This window comes from Bombus terrestris, chromosome 2 (genome assembly GCF_910591885.1).
Source record: "Bombus terrestris chromosome 2, iyBomTerr1.2, whole genome shotgun sequence".
NCBI lineage: Eukaryota > Metazoa > Arthropoda > Insecta > Hymenoptera > Apidae > Bombus > Bombus terrestris.
The window spans coordinates 11,589,176-11,610,446 of record NC_063270.1 but is presented as its reverse complement, the minus strand read 5'-3'; the positions used below and the strand labels follow the sequence as shown (position 1 = coordinate 11,610,446).

The 21,271-nt window shown below is 39.4% G+C and overlaps 1 protein-coding gene across 21 annotated transcripts; it reads right to left on the bottom strand.

The window, feature by feature from the left end:
• Positions 1–547: 547 nt before the first annotated feature.
• On the bottom strand, positions 548–20,759 carry LOC100642480 (troponin I). Of its 21 annotated transcripts, none has more exons than XR_002308311.2 (10): positions 20,642–20,745; positions 18,030–18,073; positions 15,523–15,540; positions 15,017–15,145; positions 14,419–14,542; positions 13,825–13,925; positions 4,998–5,041; positions 4,733–4,874; positions 3,780–3,887; positions 548–1,178 (listed from the first exon to the last, which is right to left on the bottom strand). XR_002308311.2 is itself a non-coding variant. In XM_020866199.2 (10 exons), the coding sequence occupies exons 2-10, from the start codon at positions 18,042–18,044 to the stop codon at positions 1,113–1,115; spliced, it is 657 nt and encodes a 218-aa protein (XP_020721858.1). In that variant the 5' UTR covers positions 18,045–18,073; positions 20,642–20,758; the 3' UTR covers positions 548–1,112. The 21 variants fall into 21 exon arrangements, 20 of the variants coding, with proteins under 20 accessions (XP_020721858.1, XP_012173814.1, XP_012173807.1 ...); XM_020866199.2 differs by lacking the exons at positions 3,780–3,887; positions 13,825–13,925 and adding exons at positions 1,962–1,979; positions 12,382–12,482 and having other exon boundaries at positions 20,642–20,758; XM_012318424.3 differs by lacking the exons at positions 3,780–3,887; positions 13,825–13,925 and adding exons at positions 1,962–1,979; positions 11,215–11,315 and having other exon boundaries at positions 20,642–20,757.
• Positions 20,760–21,271: the final 512 nt, after the last annotated feature.

Below are 21,271 nucleotides of genomic sequence, written 5' to 3'. Positions count from 1 at the left end.
ACATGTAAACAAAAATTGGTTAGAAAAATTAATTAAAAGGTGTCAACAAATTTTTTAAATGACACAGGAGCTTAACGTGAAGGTTTCTTAAAGCATCGTCGATATTTATAAGACGTGGCGTAAAATTTCCCGGTAGAATGTGCACGCCTCACTGTGCGCTCTGCCATTCTATACGCCTCGTTGATTCTTTGACAGGTTTACAGTCTTGCCAAAGAGCGAACGCTGGAACGCGACAAAAATTTGATTTCTCGCGCAAAAGCTAATGATCGCGTTCTAATTGAGTCATTGGCGGAATTAACAGCATTATTTAAATGCTCGATCTTAATATTCACTTCGATGCGACACGAATGCAATTAAGATTCTTCTAACGTTGAATTTAATCAAAGGCCGACAGTTTTAAATACACTCGACACGGTACTCATCTATATGTAAATTTGTTGTCCTAGTTTAAAACCGGCATCTTCGATCTTACAACATAAAACATAAATGATTATACAGGAAGAACAAAGGGATCGTGATGTTTAGGAGAATGAACACACAGGCGCAATGTATTTCATTGTCGTTAAATATTTTGCTTTACAATTAAAATCTTAATTAACGATTCCCTTTCTTTCTTGCTATTCCATTACGTTTCATTTCTCCCTTTATCCGGTTCACAGAGAATTGCATCAACATGTACAGTAGGATTAGCGTGTAAAAAAAAGAACATTGACAGACGGAAACGTGAACGGTACAGGGTTTCTGTTTCTTTTAAAAAAATATACATATACATATCTTGTAGACGAAGAGAAAGATAAAAACTGGTCAGTCACAAAATTCTGTACTATGGATTAGAACTCGGACACGAAAGATATTCGATAGATTCTCGATAATACATCGAGCAATCATCGTAGACGAAACATATAAACAACGTGTTTTCTCTTTTGCGTGCATTTCGGGAGTTTTCTTTCTTAGACGTTAAGTTAATCGAGACGATGACGAAAACAGAAAAAGAAAAATAAAGACAGAATAATAGAAGCAATAACGAGGAGGTTTGTTGCGTCGAGTTATGTTATCGGATGGATGGATGGACGATCCCTTCTCGAAAACGTCGAGAGCGCGTGTCAATAGCCTCATGCCTCCACCTCTTCTTCCTTTACCTTCTTTTCGTCGCCTTTCTTCGACCAGTCGGGTTTCTTCTGCAAAAGTTTAGAAAACACATGTGAGATGGTCGCAGTTTATGAGCATAACTCGGTCAAATTTGCACACGCTAGGTCCGGGGTTAGCGCCATGGGAAACTTTCGCAAAGCAGGGTAACAACACGTAGGTGATACTTTTGCGCGGAAAATTTCCTCTTGCGAGGAGCGAAAAATTCATCGCGATAAATTACTAACAACCGCTCGTGTATTTTCGTTACGACGCTTCTCGTACATACGTATGCGCTTACATCGTACAATCGTGGCTCGAAACTTGTTGAATTGAAAGTTTCGGCTGTTTAAAACAAGCATCGCCAATTGAATAATCTCCGATGGAGGTTGCGACGACGTGTGACCTTCTCTCTTTATCGTCATCCAAAAAGCCGTGCAGTGTGTTAGTGAAAAGGAGGCGAGAGAAGAGTCCGGTGTGAAAAAGATTAAAAAGAAAAATTCATCGAGGTTTCCTAGAAAACATCGAAATACTTTCGCCGAGCTGGTCATTTCCGACGATAAAAACTTGTAGCGAAAAATACGGAAAAAAGTTGCTAAAAAGAAAAACGAAAAGAACGAAACGTCGAAGAAAAAAATGTAGAAATTCGCTGAAACCAATTATCGCGTTTTTGTATCGTTAAAGGGGGCCCAAGCTTTCTCAATCTAATCCTAGAGTTTCTTCTGCTTCGTTCCTTCACACCATCCCTGTAATCTATATCATATCTAATACACGCACTAACTGTATTCTCATACTAGAAGCATGCCGATCTACGAGTTGATCGTTTAAAGCTTTACCTTATCTTTTGACGCGTTCTGCGAACATAATGCAAGAGCAACATCATTAGTCAACAGATAAGACATGGACAATTATTAGAGCGTACATACTAATTAATAACTTAACGATTAACGGGTCGCTCGTGATTCATTCGACCGATCCAAGTCCTTGTTTCATTTCCAAGTCGCTCCTTTCGATCGTAGAGAATGAATCACGTTCGATAAGAATGGCGTGATCGAACCGTGCGTCGAACATCGCAAATGCTATTTTATCGCCACTCTACATGTCTGGATATTTTTAATACGAATCGTGACTTATTTTAGAATTGTATTGTTTGTATCGGGCCGTAAAGAATAGACGATCGATGCACGGATCGAAAGAAAGATTCAGACGGGACAACAATCCTACACATGTACAGCCTGGAAGCATGGCAGCCGAATAATGGCGGTAAAGGCAAGCTGCAAAAGAGCTTATTGCATGTTGGAAAGAATTTTAATTGAAAGTGATGCGCGCGACGCTTTCGCGGCTGGCCATCGTTTTACTTTGTTTTCTGTACGTTTTGCGTAGCACGCGGATAATTGTTTCCTAAACGAAGGTACTTTTGCATGAAGGAGCCTGGCGCGAATAACGAGATCAAACAGAAGATAAACGAAATGGATGCAGACAGAGTCAATGAATGAATAATTAAAGAAGGTAATAGAGAAAGGAAGGAAGAAAGAAAGAACAGGCACTTGTGAGTAAAGCGCTTCTGCGATTACGTACGAAACGAAGAAGAAAGTCTGTAAGTCTTAAATATTAACTTTGTAAGCCATTCTCACCTTTTTCTTTTCTTTTTTTTTTTTTTATTTTTACATCGCTTCTTTTTATTCTTTATTGCATTTCTTTTCTCTCTTTTCTTTTTTCTTATATCGCGTATTGGCTCTTTATTACGCAATTACCGACATTCTTTGTGAAATGGCATTAAAAGTAGGATAGAAGAAAGGAGAAAATAAAAAGTAGACGCGTTAAAAGCAAATTAGGTACGATCTCGCGAATAACCCACGGTATTGTCGTCGAACACACAAGACGTATAAAAGAAGAAAGATCAGTGGAGCTTAAAGAAAAAATTAGTGGAGCAGAACGAAACGATTCTCGATAACACTCGACCCATTCTTATCGGATATTCCGTAAAATCGTCGGGATCGCATTCATTCACTGCGTTTTATAGAGGAGGCGAACACATTTTCATATTCGCGCAAGATCGAGTCTCGTCGAGTATGGTTCCTTGTGCAAAAGAAGTGAATGAAAAAAATGTATCAGAAAATATGTCGCTGAATGAAACGAAAGAAAATATCGAGGAAAGAACGAGCTACGGTCGAACAGGGTGGAAAGATACAAGTAATGATCCTCGAGAAAAATTATTTGCCTATTTTTGACATGCACTTTCTTCGATCGTTTATTAACACAACATTCTTTGGCGTTCTATTATGTTTCTTTTTTTTTCTCTCTCTCGGTTTTGCTCTCGTTTGATGGCGCGCGCGAAAATTCGATTTCAAAAATAATAACTTTGGCTTACGACCTAATGCAATTCATACAACGAGGAACGGTTTATAGAGGTACAATAAAATCAAGAAAACAAAAAACCACCGGCAAAATGGAAGAGCGTTTACAAACGGTTCGATGGAAAGCGGTAAACAGGTCACGTTAATCAACGCGAAATAATATAATCGCGCAAGACGACGAAAACGTTTCCTCCAGCTATTTCATTTCTTCGCGATTTTCCATTTCTGTTCGCGTCGTATTCACGCGGTTCGGTGTGTACGTGTTGAAGCTCTTTTTCGATAATGTATTATTATTACTTGATTGCCTGTATACGCGTGTGATTGTTCTTTTTTTTTTCATGTTTTCTTTATGTTTTTTTAAATCTACTTCTTCGTCTGCCACTCTGCCTTCTCGGACTTCTTGGGCTGTGGAGAACAACACAATTGCCTAGTCAACTATCGCTACTACTGGGGGGATTTTACGTATACGAAAAAAAGGATCAAAAAGATGGCGTGCCTTTCAGGAGATCAACTGGTTTCATACCTGATACGTTAAATTCCATAAATTCGAATAATATAACCTTTTCGCAGTGTATTTACCACGAGAAAGACTCAGGCTCAAATCAAATATAAAAGCTATCAGATATAGTAAATATTAATTATTATTATACGTATTCACCGTGGAAATGTCGAACGCACGTATTTTTGTATTTATTTTATATATTTAGTTTTATTATATTGCCGAAAGATTAAAAAAGTTCGCCATAGATACTGTAAACACGAATCACGGTGATTAAATCGTTTGATCTCTTTGAAAGGACGTCCGAACAAATAATCAAAATTCTACTGATACAAGGAAAAAACCTGCCGATTGGGTTTTATGCACGGAAAGAAAACCAGAGCCACAAAAACTGTCTTTCTCATTGGCTGGAAAAAAATATGTATACAGACCCACCCGTCGTATGGGGAAAAAATTCAAAACGTCCGCGTTAAAAAAGATGAAAAAACCATGACTTTTATATCATGAGTGGTACGTAGAAATATAAGACTAACTTTTAAGTTTGATCTCGAATGAAAGGAATGTACAAAAGTTAATCACATCTTCGTCGCGAAGTCTTATATTTCCGCGTACTTTAGCCGACAAACGATGCACATAAATTGATGAAACGGAAGAATTCAAAATAGACCACCGACGGGCAGGGGAAAAATGCCTACTTAAAAGTACACAGAATTTTACGACAATTTCCGTTGTCGAAAACGATCGTCCTTACCTCCTTGTCCTCTTCCTCGAGGGTGAATTCCTTCTTCTTAACCTGTTTAAGCTGGTTACGGAAGTTAAACTCGGCCGCCTTCTTCTGCAGTTTGGCGAACTTGTTTTCGTACTTGGAGACTTTCTTCAGCGTGGGTTTCATGCTAACGACATCAATGGAATATTATTAGCAAGTAAAACGTGGAATAAGTATTTATCGAACGATAAGAATAGCCTTATAAATTGGCAAAGAAATTGGTCGATCGAAGATGGAAATGGTTACTTACAATTTACCTCGAAGGTCGTTCACCTGGCTGTTCAAGTCCGCGATCTGCAGCGAGCAAACATCGTATTAGATTCACGTTTCATTCAAATCGGATAAAGATTATAATCATGCGTGCTTCTCGTCGAAATTATACCGCGGAACACTAGGAAATCGAAGAAACGATCCTCTTAGGCAACTTCCATTAGACCGAGAGAACATTTGTAAAAAGCTTCGAAAGTCGAATCGAGTAGACTCAAAGTGGATTATGCTCGAATCAATGATCGTGTTCCCAAAGGGAGATCGTTTCTCCACGTTACTATAGAACGGGGCAGTTCGTGCTCACGGAAGGGACATTCATCCCCGCGGATAGTAATTACATAAAAAAAAAAAAGAAAAAGAAAAAGAAAAAAGAGAAGCATCGAGTGTTTCTTTTTAATCACAATGAACACGATTTCAGTGACAAAAACACACACACACAACACTGCATAGAAACCATGGAAAGCTTCCACGAAACATAGGAGAAATAATCGAAATCGAGCAGCAACCAGTTAAGCGGACGAAAGAACGAGAACATAGTACTCGAGCAGAAATTAGCATGCGACCTGCGTGCCAGAAGCAGGCGGGATGGGGTTTGCATACACGGAGAGGTTTCGCAGCGGATACCGAGATATTCGGTTAGCGAGTCACTCGACGAATCGAGATTGACAGTAGATTGGTTTGCTGATTAACTGCAATGCCAGGTAACTGTGATAGGATTGGAACGATGGGTGAAGAAAAGGCTCATATAGTCGGAGAGCGGAGGAAAGATTGCATTGGAAAAGTATAGACGAGGTTGTCGATGTACAAAGAGATGTAAAAATAAAAAGAAAAAAAAATAGAGACACGGTGAAAATAAACCATCAGCGAGTAGATTAAAGTTGTACACGTGTAGCCTCCTCGATATACCCCGACATACGGTGCAGAGAGTAACAGGCAAAGTCAAGCTATCGTTGGATGAAATTGAACGATTAAATTAAACGCTAGTCAGTTGTTGTTAACACGTTGCTTCGACAATGCCACGATCAAAAGCCACGTTCTTCCGTTTACATTGAGCCGAAAACAAATACGGCTTTGATGGCTGTTGTTTAGGGGAAAACCGGTAAATTTATGTAGCTCAAAGCTTTATGTCGTGACACATTGACCGTGTACGGGATAGACATGGCAAACGATAAAAGATTGAACTGTACTGTAACAAATTTCATTCACTGCGATTTTCATTAAACGTCAACGGCATGTTCGCTACGGTGAAACGAAATGCATAACGCAAATTAAATAATGTATTATATATATATGTATGCATATATATAATACGACTGTATGTATATCAAATAGTTGTTCTGCTCCTAGTAAATCGTTTCAACCAATATTATCTTACCATGAAGGTTTTCCCATCCGAAAAGCGGCCACTTTTTTTCTAAGGATCTTTCAAACAAATTGATTTTCTAGTGTCTTTGAATAGCTTCTGGTAAAACTTCCTCCGGAAGCCACTTGTCGGATTCTTCGCTCTCTCCCTAAGAGACGTTCGAGTCTTTCCTTTCTCGTTCCCTTTCACCTTTACGGTCGTCGATGAGAAGAAGAAGACGAAGCGAGTCGGTCAAAGGGAGAGAGAGAGAGAGAGAGAGAGAGAGAGAAAGACAGAAAGAGAGAGAGAGAGAGATGGAAGAAAGGACCGACGAATCACAGACAAAGTGAAACAAAGAGGAACGTAACATAAGGATCAAGGGTACAAAGGATCAGCAATGATAGGATGTGAATTTCATTCTGGCCAATCAGGGGAAAACTGGTCACGATCAGCTCTTTATCCACAGAGGGTGAAGAGAAAAAAAGAAGTAAAAAGTCCACTACAATCTCTTTTCTGGACCGTAGGAATTCTGTTCCTCTCGCTGTTTTTCACAACCCTCTAATTCTTTAGATTCGACACGGTTCTTATCTCATCGTAAACGCGTTTCACATCTTACAAAATTAAACGATTATCAAATACATAGTTTATTAATCGATGCAACGAATATCTATCGGTATATCTATCGGTTATTTAATAATAGCTAGAAGGAAATATTTATATTTGAATAAATATTTTTATAGGAGGAACAGAGTTCCGCCAGAAAGGATCCGCTATTTACAGGCCCAATTGAACACCATGACAAGAGGACACTGACAGTCGGTGGTGCGTGCGAATCGGTGCAAAATCACTTTCGCTCGTTCCCATTTCGACATCGTAGACGCGTGTACGTGTTCGCTTTCACGTCTCTTCCACGGGACAACAGAGGGAGAACAAGAAGAAAAGAAAAGATCCGTATCGTTTCTTTTTATTGACATTCACAGACGAGAGGATTTAGAGGTGGCGGACTAATTTACACGGGACTGTTCAGACGAAAAGACAAGGGTAACAAATAAAAAAGAGAAGAGGCTGGGCCGGAGAATTTTCACAGCATGGCACTTCGGTCTCGTGATCTTTCCACTCGGTCTCGAGACAGTCCACCTTCGTGAGAGTTAACAGTGGAATCAAGATAAAAAAAAAAGCGTGGTAAAAGGAGGTAACATACAACCAGCGTTCGATTATCTACACTTTTTTGGGGAAAGAGAGATACGATATAATACACGAGTATTCTGTTCAAACACGTAATCAAAAAGTTCAAGGGGCAGAGTTGAAAATGAGGGTCGGCAAAAATTTCAAAAGGCAGGTTTCCTTTTACATACCTACTCTTCTTTGCTTCAAATACGACATCGTGTTTCTTTTAAATATCTTCCATGATTTTCCTTATATATATATGTCAGCAGCGTCTTATACGTATGTACGGAATAATATCGATCATCGTCGATATTTGACCATATTTCGTTGGATTTTTCTAGCCAGACGAGAAACAATTGATCGAATAATATTGCAGAATGTGTTAATTTTCTTTTTCTCCACTCGCGGGGAATATGAAGTGCCATACTTCCTTTACGCGATGCAAAGACACAAGTATAATACAGGTGTCCTCGCTTTTATTTATCGAGAAAATACAACTGCAGTTTTATTGTAGAAATCGATCGATTTGTTCGCGATTGAATATCGCGATCGGCCGGAACGAAGTTAATAGAAAATCTACGATGCGTATTGACGTTGGTGCAGCGTAAAGAATTGATCCATGCTGTTAATTTAGATATCAGCCGAGCCATAAAGAATTTGTGCGCACGTGTATTGAAAGAACGTTTGGAACTTTATGAAAAAAGAAAAGAACAAAACGATTGAATAACCGGTGTGCCAGTTATTTCGGTTGCCGGCATCTATTCAGTTCTATTCTATTTCGTTTTCGAGTTATTGTTTAAAAATATTACACGCAGACATTGATAGACACCGATATGATTTGCAATACGGTGGAAAAATTTCTACGTTTCAATAATCGATTACTTTATTTATATACACATATCATAAATAATTACAGAATGTCGTTAGTGGATATCGAAAGCCATGCGTGTTCAGAGTTAGGCAGATTTAAGAGAAAAAGCAGAGCCACTTTAATAAACATCCGGAATATCAAGCTTGCAATTCGCCAGAGGAGAAAAGTAATGGATAGCAACAAGAAGAGAGAAAAAGATAGGAGACATGAAAGGCGCGGAGAAATCAACAGAGAAAGACAGAGAGCGAGAAATAGAAAACACAATGGTAAAGCGAGCAGAGAGAAAACACGAAGAAGACGTGAAATGTACAGTAGTAGCCGATTAGCGGCGATAACGATACGATACGATTCTTTTTCAGACTTCCTCTATTCTTCCGCCTATTTACAATACTTTGTCCGTTTCGTCTGACTTTTCCGATTTTGCACCGTGCACCCACGCACGCACACGCGCACACACACGCGCGTAGTCTCACGCACACGTTTGAATCTCGCGTGACATTGAAAGGGACCACTTTGGCCCCTTCGGATTGTGTTCTTTTCCCTTGACTGTATATATGTACAATTTTTACAAAAAAAATATATATATAAAGAGAGAGAGAGAGAGAGAGAGTGAAAGAGAAAAGAGGAAAAAAGAATTGGAATTGAAAAGAGAAATGAAGAAGAGTCGAGGATGATTGTTCTATCGTCGGGACATCGCGAACATCTCATTTCACGATTCTTTTTCTCAGCGAGAACGCGTTATGCGGTCGATACAAAACGCTTGCTGCGATCACGATCGCGACGAAACGATCATTTGGCAAAATCGTCGGACCAGTCAGAGACGTGAGCTCGAGAACGAAAAAAAGGGACGCAAGAGACGTTACACTCTCGCATCTACACATTGGGATCGACTTGACCCGACAAGCGTCTCCTCCATAAGCTTGCCCAGCCCTGATTCGATTCTCGCGAGAAGCTTTTATCTTATTTCCTTTGGCGAGTTAGTAGAAAGCTTAGAAAGCCTATGTCTGCGTTATACTTGTTAGAGAGATAGAAAGATAGAGAAACAGCGAGTGTAAATCAGACGGACGTATCTATACAGGTATAGATAATGATTGTAAGAGAAATAAAATAGAGAGAAATAAAGAGAGAGAAAGAGAGAGAGAAGAGAAAGAAAGGCGGTGAAAAGAAGAGAGGAGGCGAGCGAATAAATCGACGAAGTATTATCAAGAAAGAGAAAGAAAAAGTAAAATGGGGATAAAAAAAGAAAAAGAGCGATCGAGGAGTAAAGGGCAAAAAATGTTTCAATTGCGGCACTTCATATCCACGCGAAAAAAGAAAACAATTCGGTAGATTGTTTCATTCTACCCAGGAAACGACAGACGGATCGAAGAAAAGGGTAGGTAAATTACCGAGACAGGACTGACCAAGATTATACAGTACAGAATTAAATGGCCGTACGAGACGTCATCGAAATTACAAAAGTAGAGCAAAATGCCGGAAGCGAAATCGTATTTCTTTGTTTTCACGTTCGTTTTTGTACTCGCGTTGACAAAAAAAAAAAAAAAAAAAAAAAGGAAAAAAAAGAAGAGAGCGAGAGAACGCAGTCGTTCCTTTTCATTGTTCGATTTCTGGTTGTTGAAAAGCCACTCAACGTGTTCTCCAAGAGAAACATCGTGAAAGAGAGAGAAAAAAGAACTCAAATAGAGACGTATGTATATGTACAGAAAGAGGGTGGAACAACGAGAGACAACGCGAAGAGAGACATTCAGAGAGGGGTTGCACAAAAGAAACGTGCGGCTGGCGGTTGCTCTCTTTCTCCTCGCATTGTTCACCGTTTGTTTTTTTTTCTTTTTTTTTTTTTGCTGCTTTCTTTTATGTATCTCCTGTACCTCATAGTCCCTTTTCCGAACTTCACGCTCCAAATCCCACTTCTGACCCTCACAAAGGTAGACGCGGTCGTAATACATTTGGCAAATCTCCCTCAAATCGTCTACAAAGAACATGGAGTGTCTCTCAGATATCTTTCACTCACGTGATACGTTATTTTCACTAAATAGCCAGGAGGCAAGACGAGAGAAAAACAGACAGCTTCACATTTGCATTTCTAATTGTACATAGATACATATGCTGAATTCAATTATCGCTTCTTTACAACTTCTTTCTTTTTTTCTTTCTTTTTTTTTTTTTAATTGCCGCTTACATCGAGACGACTAATCCGATTTCGATTTTCGATTTTCAACTTTATTAGTTTCCAACTATTACTGAAAATGGTAAATATCGAGTTTTGAAACTGTCTCTCGTTCTACTCGTGCGATAATAAAAGTCGCGCGAAAACTGAATGCCTAATCGTGTTGGGTACTCGAACCCGGCGATGTTCTTAAGAAACTGACACGAACGTGACCTGCTCTGAAATCTCTCCTTCTTTCGTTCAAATGGAAATTGTCCGATCGACCTCCATCTGTATCGAAACATAGACGAGGTTACACTCCGGTTACGTACCCTCGAAATTTCAATTCAGAACGATCGAGGAATCCGATAAAAACTAACCGCATCGCGGCGAATACGCGCAATCGAATAAGAGCGTTCGATCGAGAATCTAAAAAGAGAACTCTTGGAATTTCTTTCGCAAAGAGAAAAGGGGGTGAAGGTATCAAGAGTGAAATTTCGAGGGTGCGTTGACCCGGAGAAATAAGTACGTGGGACGATCGACCAATCGCATTATACGGTCGCAGACGTGGCAAAGTTAAATTAAATCAAAAAAGAATCACGTGGGAGGCCAGATAAAAATAATCTGTGCAGGAGACTCGTTAGGTTTTCTTCAGGCGAGCCGATCGTATTTACCTCGAATTCTTTCAACCTAATTTGCCTCTCGAGGTCAAACTTATCGCCCTCGAGCGAGTATAGTCTGTTCCAATATGTCGAACAGATCGTCTGGAGCTCGGCTAAAAGAACAAAAGTTTCAGGATGGAGAGAAAAATGCAAAAAAAGATAACAAAAAATGGAAGGATGATTTCGACCATTCTTAATGACGTGATTAAAATCTCTTGTGTTAGCGATATCTAAATTTTCGATTATAAAATGATGAAAGAAAAACAGAAAAGACAAGAAAATATAGAAGAAGATTGCATCTTCTACGAGAGAAAATAATATAGCGAAATGTCTTTGTTGATACTTCGTTGAATTACACGGCCGATAATATCTTACCATTGACGTTGTTTTCCTCGTCGTTTCTATCGAAAATTTCACTATCGTTATACTACTGTACCATGGGTTTAAATCGCGGAGGGGATAAAGAATCAAGGGATATAAAAGTGAATGAGATTCTCGCGTTTTGAAAGCAAGAAGCACGAAGCTGACAACTGCGTGAACGTTAACCTGATACGAAAGAGAAGGAGTCGAAGGGAAAATGAAGGAAACGTATTTTCGGAATAGTACTGGCGCCACAAGGTGGTCTAGTTGCCTACGCGCAAATAAACGAAAGAAAAAAGAAAGAAAATCGTTGTTCTACGTGAAATCGCTCAAGATAGGAGGACTAGGTATTCAGCATTATGATATTATTTGACATCTACTGGCTGCGATTCTACGAATCACGCGTGCCTGCTGCTTTTGTTCTTTTTCTAATCATTACGTACGCTCTAGGAAGACGTTCTAAAACTAGTCAAAAGAAATATTGCGAATGCTACGTTAGAATTGGTGCAATTAGATGATTCAGCCTCGATGCCTAAGTTCAATTCGTCGTTAAAGGTAACAACAGCCGAAACTTCAATTTCGTTTAAGACAACAAAAACTGATTATTATGTTGAGCGGTTGTGCTAGCAAAAATGTCCTTGCGTACTAATGAGAAAAAAAGATTCAGAACAAAAGGATAAAAGAAAAAAGAAAAAAAAGACACGATAGAAAAGAAGAACGGAAAGAAAAATATTCTGTTCTCTGCTTTGTTAATTGCAGCGTCATCTGTTTTGTTTTTTATCTTTCTTTTTCTTTTTTGTATATCGAAAACTTTTCGACCTCGAAATCCTTCTTGGCGACTTCGTACTCAAGGTCGTACTTTTCCCCCTCGAGAGCGATGATCCTCTTATGATACTGGATCAGAATGGACTTCACGTTAGCTGTCAAAATTCCAAGTCACCTTGAAACATACTCCTCTGTTTTCTTCCAAGCAGTATGATCGATTTTAACCAGTAATGTGTCGTTTGTTTTCTCTGTTAGACTCTAAGCGTTTCATTGCTCGACGATAGTTGTATTATCGATCGACTTAAAACAAACGAGCGCCCGATACATAACATTAAAACACAAAGTAGTTTATCGCGTCACGTTTGTCGCTTTGTTAACCGCTAAGGACAATGTGTCAAAGCAGGGACAAGTGTGGCGGTGAGTCTGGTATCAAAGCTGAAATTTGTCAACGACGTTACGAAGTGTCAGCGTTGCTTTCGAGTATGTCGACCAAATTGAGTGTCTCTTCGATTACAATCACGAGTGGAAAACACGATATAACTAGAAAATTGAAGAGGGAGTAGTGGCGTGAACATAGAAAGCAATGTGAAAACGATTAAATACGTCGGACGTAGAAATACACGCGGGAAAAAAGTGTCGAACAGAAGCACGCGTCTCTCGAAACCAAACGAGTTACCATTATTATATACCGTGAGTATAACTCCATCATACACGAATATAGCGTTTTCTGGCGACAACTTGTGAGAACACAATAAGTTAATACGTGAATAATCCACGATTGCTCAGCTTACTATGTATAAAATACGTCGAGGTAGCATTAAACGAAGAGCAAAGACGATAAAACGGTAGATAGATCGCGCGCACAAATAAATGCGAACAGAAAAAGTTTTGCGAGAAAGAGTAACAAAGATAAAGAAGTATAGAGACAGAGAAAATAGCCGTGTTATGAAAGTGAGAAAGATCAGAGATATAAATAAAACAATAAATATTATAGAAACACGGAGAGACGAAATGCGAAGCTCGCGACACTTGCTCGGATTACGCGAAACCGATCGCGATCAGAACGAATTACGTTTAGCAAAGAGTTCGACAAGATCTTATATTTGAAAAGTTAAAACAAAGAAGAAAAACAGCGAAGAATAATTTTTACACTTCTTAAAAAAAAAAAAAAAAAAGGAGAAAAAGAAATAATTGAAATTAAAAAAATAAAAATAAAGGAGAGAAAAGTGCATCGTCATCTAGACGATAAAAATACGTTTTGGTTACTTATAAATAATCACAATGTTACGGTTGCGTAACACGACCGATCCACCAAGAGTTTTCGAGCACTTTGCCAAACGTATCCGAGGCTGTTCGTCATCGCAAGTGAACGCAACCGAGCAAGCGCGGCACATTACTCAAGTGCAACAACATTGAGCATCGTTACGGTGTCGTGAATGCCTCGTTATTTGCACGTCTCGTAATGTTCTCGCAACTGATTCTCTTTCTCGTAAGTACCTCGTAGTCCTTCTTCTTCACAACATATTCGAGGTCGAATTTTTGATCCTCCAATGCTGTGATCCTATTGTGGTATTCACGCAGCACGCGCTTCACGGTTTCTGTGTGGATCAAGGTGAAAAAAGATCGGACAGAATTCATCATATTGAATTTGAAACAGCACGAGGGAATATTCAAGATTCTCGCTGTTAAAGCGAACGTTTAAACAAATTAGCAGCGTCGCGACGTCGAAGTGTCCGGCTATAATTTATGCACGAACGTGGAAGAATCTTCGGGATGTAATTCGTGAGATTCGGCCAACTTCAAAATATCCTGTGTGCTCGAAAAACGAGGAGATGGCCTGCGAACAAGTGTGAGCAGGACGAACGAAAAAATTTCGGGCACGACAATCTGTCACAGCGAATCGAAATTGCTTCACCCGCGTGTATCTGTCGATGTCAGATAAAAATGAAATTTCTATAGACCTGCGGTAAGGTGTTGTTCGATCTTCGACCCTGACTGAATTGTTAGCAGTCTAACCACGCGCCGATGAACCGAGAAAAACGCGGCTATAGTGTTATCGAGTAATACATTTTTGGAAAATTCTGAAAGTACCTTCGCTAGCGTCGTCCACGTTCTTCGGCTTTCCACAACGTTCCTCGATAATGCGCCTTCTCTCGGCTGCCTTTCTCTCTTGCTCCTTTTTCAATTCCTCCGCGGCTTTCTTTCGCAGCAACAGCTAAAGGCGCACAGACGAAAATACTTGTCAGAACATGGTTCGATAAAAAGAATGGAATTTCGTTTGGAGAAAACTTCGAAAATTCTACAGATAAAAATTGATGGACGAGTCGTTATTAACTATAGGACAAAAGCGGTGAAAATGCTTTCGAAAGAAAACTACGTAAAAATTTCCTTCCGAAAAAAGAATCTTTCGATAAAATAAATACGAAATTTTACTCTTTTTTTTTAGCAAGCAAAAAGGGTTTGCGATCATTTTAAAGAATTATCTTCAATTTTAAGGAATTTTTTAATGATAGAATAAGCACGATTGAGTCACAAAGTAACGGAAACAACGAAATAGAGTTAAATATAGGAAATAAAGCTGGAAATATAAGCTAAATTGCATAAAAATACAATGGTCGTGAAATATTATTCGGGCATCGATTAAACGTTTATAATATAGTAGGATATTACCAAAGAATAGAAAGCTTACCCTAAGCTTCTTCTTCCTGTCAGGGGTCATGAAACCCTTCTTCGCCTTCTTGGCTTTGGAAGCCTCTTCAAGGCGGGCGCGGACCTCCGCCCTCTTTCGATCCGTCTCCGCCTGTTTCCTCTTCTTTTCCTACATTTTTTGTATCGTATGGACTCCCTTAAAATATCTTATCTGACAATAGCCCGAAGCAACGTTTAACGAAGCATCTCGAAAAAGTCTCTCATAAAGAAAAGATATTTAAAAATAATATAAACGAGTAAGATAATAAAAACCGTCGGTCTTTAGGAAGGAGAAAAAGAAAAAAGAAAAAAAAAGAAAATAGATATAAATGATTTCGCAATTTTCGACGCGGCCTGCAACGAGCCCTTAATACGAAAATTATTAGAAAAATCATTCGATTATCTCGACAAGTTATTGAAAAAGTTTCGCGGGCAGGGCCGTCCTTCTTTTCTTGACTTTAAGTTTCACCGATAGTTTCCCCTATAGTTTCCCCTTTTCTTACGTACATCCTCGAGACGTTTCCTCTGTAAAGGGAAATAAAAAAGCCATCGTGAGAAAAATCGTTCCTGTGGATTCCGTATGAGCGGAACACGAAGCATTCGAACGGATACAATAAAATCATAAAAGAATTTTCAAAGAGCAACGTGTTTCGAATTCCGCATTTTGAAAGAGCGCCAAGCGTTGAGAAAGCGATATCGTTCGCGTGATTTGCGATATAAAGTGCGCGATATCGTTATACGTCAGTCGACGATAGATCTCGATTAATTTATGCGTTTGATTTGTACAGATTGGCATCAAGTACCATGCAATAGTTCGCGTATATTTTAACCGGTAAATATTGTCAAATTGAACGAAATGAGACATAACATTATGACATAACATTTAGTACATAATACACGAAGGATAGGCGCGATTAGCATGCAGCTGTCACACAAGGACGCTATACGTCACAGGACACAGAAATATTCTGTGTTTCATGCGATTATATTATCTACGTTACCTCAGCTTTCGGATTACTAGATGGCTCGTGCTTGGAGTTCTAGTCTACCGCTACGTAGTCATACTAACGACTATTCTTAATCGAATTAATAGAATAGTAACAAATGTTAGACATTTCTACAACGTGGAGAAGAACATTAAATGGCACGGAAGAATTACAGAGGCTGTATTTCTATTCCCTCTCCCCTTACCTAATATATTACATTGATTTACATTTAGAACGAACTTCTGCCAAGATTTATGTCGCCGAAACTCTGACAGAATTCCAGTATTTTCTTATCTTAGTAGCAATACCTTCCGTGCCAATTCGAATGCAAAATCGGGACGAGGACAGGAGAAGACAAGTTGTAAGGAAAAGTTGAAAAATACAAGTTACAGGGATATCGATGGTATATTTTTACAATCAACGGGAACAAGTCGCAATAGGGAAGAAAAGTTAGGAGGTGCTGTAAAATAACAGGAAAGGGATAGTTGATAGAACAAATAAGGTACACAAGGGAAGCACGACGCACGGTGGTAAATAAGGTTGAAATAGGGGCGAGAACCTGACGATAAATCAGAAGAACAGTCCACCCCGCGTCGTTCGTAATATTTCCGGATCTATCCTTTATTCTTCGGGTCCCGATGAGATTTCACGTTCGAAGGATACTACACGTACTTTTGGACAGGTGAAATAACCTATCAATTATTGATTGAAACTTTCGAATATTTTTCTTCTCGATTTCGCGGGAATATCGATAACGTTGGCTGAGAAAGAGGATTCAATCTGTTATATCCTCGAGAAGCTAAAATCGCGTTAAATTGATCGAAGACAATTTCTTCCACGGGGATAGACCGTGATATTACGAGAAATCCAACCCTTTTTCGCAAGAAGGAGCGGATAAGAAGGATATAGAAGAAACAGGGATAGAATGGAAAGTCTGAGAAAGTTTCTAACGAAAGGAAAGATTAAACTTGTGCGGTCTCCTCGTTATTCCGTGAGACAGTGTGAACTAATGCCAAACTGTGTGGTTCGTTGTCGACCACTGTTCACAGAGTTACGTCAATTTTCTACTGTCGAGAAAAGGTACATATAACAGGACTCGGTCGGTTGAAGCCCCGGTTCTACCAACACTACGTCGCTAACAAAAACCTCTGCTATCAATTATAGATAATAATTGATAGTTAACTTCCAAGCAAACAAGTTACTCAAAAAAAAAAAAAAAAATTTAATCCACGAAAAAAAGATGCGAGAAAATGTTAAAAATTCTATTCTAAGGTAAAAAATCGTTCTTCGACGTTTTTTGTAAAATGTAGCACAAACGGAGATGTGGTTTTTTGGATATCAAAAAATGGACGTTAATTACGTTTTCGTTCGAACTAATGATCGTTCCGATGAGAAAAAACTACAGTATTTTTACAGGGGTCTCACAAGCACAAAGCTCACAAGCAATGCGTACCTTTCAATGCCATTAACTTTACTGCACGGTCCCAAGTAGACGGAAGATCCATCGTTCGCCATTTTCGTGTAAAGTCAAGAAACAGATGCACCCGGTAGTCGTAAGAAGAGAAACATAAAATAAAGAGAACATTTTAGAGATATTAAAGCCTGTATATCCTCGTGAAAACGTCTTAGAACGATACGAAGAAAATTTCGAATATTCGAAACTCGAAGCTTCGTGTTATTTTTGTAATTCGAAACCCAGGTAAATGAGAATTTGTATAAATAGTTTACCAGAATATTCCGAATTTACGATGCGAATATATTTTTATTCGACTAATAATATTCCATAATAATCCAATTAAGTTTGTACTTAAACTCATATTATAATGTGATTTTCCAAAGAGAGATTTGCTAAGCTTTTAATTCTTGGCAACATCGATGCTTCTTTAAACAAAAAGTAAAAAGATAAGCGTTCCAAGTTTCGAAAGTTTCGACGCTTCGCAAAGTTCCCGATTCCAGTTTCGCGAGTCTAAAAATCAAGTTTCCATCCGTCTCTGGTATAAATTAAATTTTCCAAGATACCCACCTAACCTCATCGTCCGCCATCGTGGTACCTGGCTGCTACACCCGTCTACCTAAAAATAAAGCGTGCAAGGTGTTGTTTCACGAATTCGTGGCAAAATAACAATAACGTCGCGTTACGTCAACGGCGTAAATACGATCGTTTCGACGACACGGATAACCGAATGAAATGCAAACATTACACGGGTTTAAATATAAACTGCGTGTAGAGAGCGGAGAAGAAGTGGGTTGAGGAGAAAATTTGCGAGCGCGGAAAAAGGGGGGAGGGGAATCGAAGAAGATTTCCGATTGCGTCAGTGGATAAATTTTTCTTTCGTTGGCCGGTGATAGCCGTTCCTACAGATCGACGCGATAAATCCTACATTCTGAACGTAAATTTTGCCTCTCGCTGCACGATCAGCAACGGTATAGAATATCCGGGGCTCGAAAATAGACGCGGACCGTCCCCACTTTTCGAGCCGTGCGTCGCCGAGACGTCGCTACGTCGACGATCCAAATTTGGATGCAACGACCCGGTAGATCGCACGTCTCCTCGAGACTCCAACTCGATCCGATGGCGAAAACGGGAAGGCAAATCGAACTGGAGAAAACGAGAAACGTCGCGGGATCGTTCTCGGAGAAACGTTATCTCCTTCGCTATGGAAATTGTTTCGTTAAAACTGAAATTGAATGTAAAACAAAATGTAATCCTTGTAGACGAAATCCGTATAGATGAAATAAAAGAAAGAAAAAAAGAGAAAGCGAAAATATTGAATTAAAGATTGTCGATATTATAGGAGATATTATAAAATCCAAGTATATTCAAATACGAATATTCATTTTCATCAAATCATTTTTCTCCCTTGTAATATCGAAACAAGAAAATGTAAACGTGAAAAATAATACTATGAGAATGATGAAACGTTAGAGAAGATTTCGTTGATAAATGAGAATACGAAAGCTCAAAGTAATTCATTTCCTTGGCAAACATCTTACGTGCCGACGTGGTCGCGAAGGTAGTGAATCAGAAATAATGTTTGAAAATAGATATCAAATTTATTGCACGTTTGAATTGTATAACCTGGTCGTGTGCAACAGTAACCGTACTCAAAATGTCATTTGTCCTCCTGTAGCAAGGATATCTTACTCCTTGAATGTAAAATCTACTCTTTGTCAAATATTTTTTCCTTTCTTCAGCTAGAAAATTTAGATTTTAATAACTAAATTGTTCTTTGATAATCGATCCTTTCTTTTTTCGGGCGGTATATATATCAAAAACTATGAAAAATAACGAAAAATCATCAATTCACAGAAATTTCATTCTATCACTGGCAATTGCTTTATATGTATAATGGACGATCGCCCTCGCTAAGTATAGATTCCCTCTCGTTCGAACCATTCCAAGACACGTCCCACCGAGACTTCAATGTGTGTCTCGTCTCCGATGTCAAAGAAGATCCCGGCACCGTAAAAATAGAAAACACGCAGAAGTCTACCTCGGATGATCCACGATAGCTAGGCCATCCTCTATCAACGAGAATCGCGTGCTCGTTTTTTTCCCTTCTCGAAAAATCCAGCATCCTAGCGAGACATCGTGAAGAAGACACGCCATCGCCGTTCTTTTCCTCGCACGAAGTTGAAAAACGTGGAGGAAAATTCACGAGAGACAGAAACGAAGTCGGAAGATTCGCAAGCTTTTTTTCTTGCAAGAGGCGAATGATAAATGGCGATGACATGGACGCGTCTAAAGTTATATTGGTCAAGAGAATATTGGTAACCGCGACGAATACTGGTACAAGGCTGTTTACGTAGATCCGCGCGGATTCACGTAGCAACCGAAACGATAATGGAACGACTACCAGCGACTTCTACTTCGAGCATATTCATCGAAGAATTACGAAACATACAGGAAACTGAGTAATTTAATCATTTGAAATGTCGTATGGGAAGTTTAATTGTTTTTCCTATCCTGAGGAGGCTTAAAGGCGATTCGAATATAAATCCGAAAATATAAATTCGAAGAAATTAAGGGACACTAGTACGGATTTCCAAGATTTCCAATAAAAAGAAATCGTTCAACTTTTCGAAACTATGGAATATATAGGAAATTAAATAATTTAATTATTTGAAATGCGAAATACGAAAGGTTTAATTATTTTTCCGATCCCGAGGAAATTTAAAACGATTCAAATATAAATTCAAAGATATAGAGATCGAGACTAAGAGACACTGGTATAGATCTCCAAGATTCACAATTTCGTCGAAAGGAAAAAAGAAACGTTCACCTCCTCGCGAAAAGGAGAGATTAGACGAATCGAGAGTACAAAGTCCCGGTTCCTGTCACTGGAAGATCACAGACGTAGGATCTCACTCGAGGCCGGTTTCCGCGGGGAACGTCACAATCGCTGGAGACGAGTCGAAACGTCGGGCAACACTCGTGACCTTGAAAATAGTCTCTCTGTTAAGCACACCTCTCACTGACACTCGATACTCGACGAAACGAGAAGCGACCTCGCAGAGGTGGTCGGTTCGAAGAAGAAAAATCCTTCGCGTAGTCAGCCACGAATCCTGAAGTGAATCGCAAGGATCGTGCGACGACGCGTTCCAGGCGGCTCCCGGCCGAACATGACGATTGAGCTTACCTTGAGAAGAACTTTAGCTGGCTACGACTGGCCAACCGGACCTTAGGCAGCTGACTGTGCGATCGTGAATCCCTAGTCGACGTCGTGAACCTCCATCGTAGGCTGTTCACGTGGTAGTAGCCGACCAATGACGACTCGCCATTGGTCGCACAAGCATTTTTAGGCGAGAGCTATGCCCGCTGTGCTTGCTGCCAAAAATAATCGGAAACTGAAAACGGAGCCGAGCCTGCTTCGTCGTTCGTTCAGCTGCACGTTCGATCTACCGCTTGTCCTCCAATATGTTTGATTAAGTATGTTAATCTAATTGTTATGAGTGTCGAGAAGAAGACGGGTTTCCTTCATTTCTTTTCATATCGTTAATGAAGGTCGATCGATCAGACACACCAATTCTAGTTAATTGACACAGTTCTCGTACTTAAGAAAACAACGTTTAAGCCTATTGTCTCGTGCGGAGACAACAGCTACTTAATTAGAAGCACGAAAATTTCCGTAGGTGTAGTTATTTGAGGACTTTTGTATTACAATAGAGTATCGAATTAGAAAGGGATTATATATGTGAATACGAAGAAAGCTTCGTATCCGAAATTTATTTATAGGGAATAAAAATGAGAGATGGTTGAGTAGCGTACC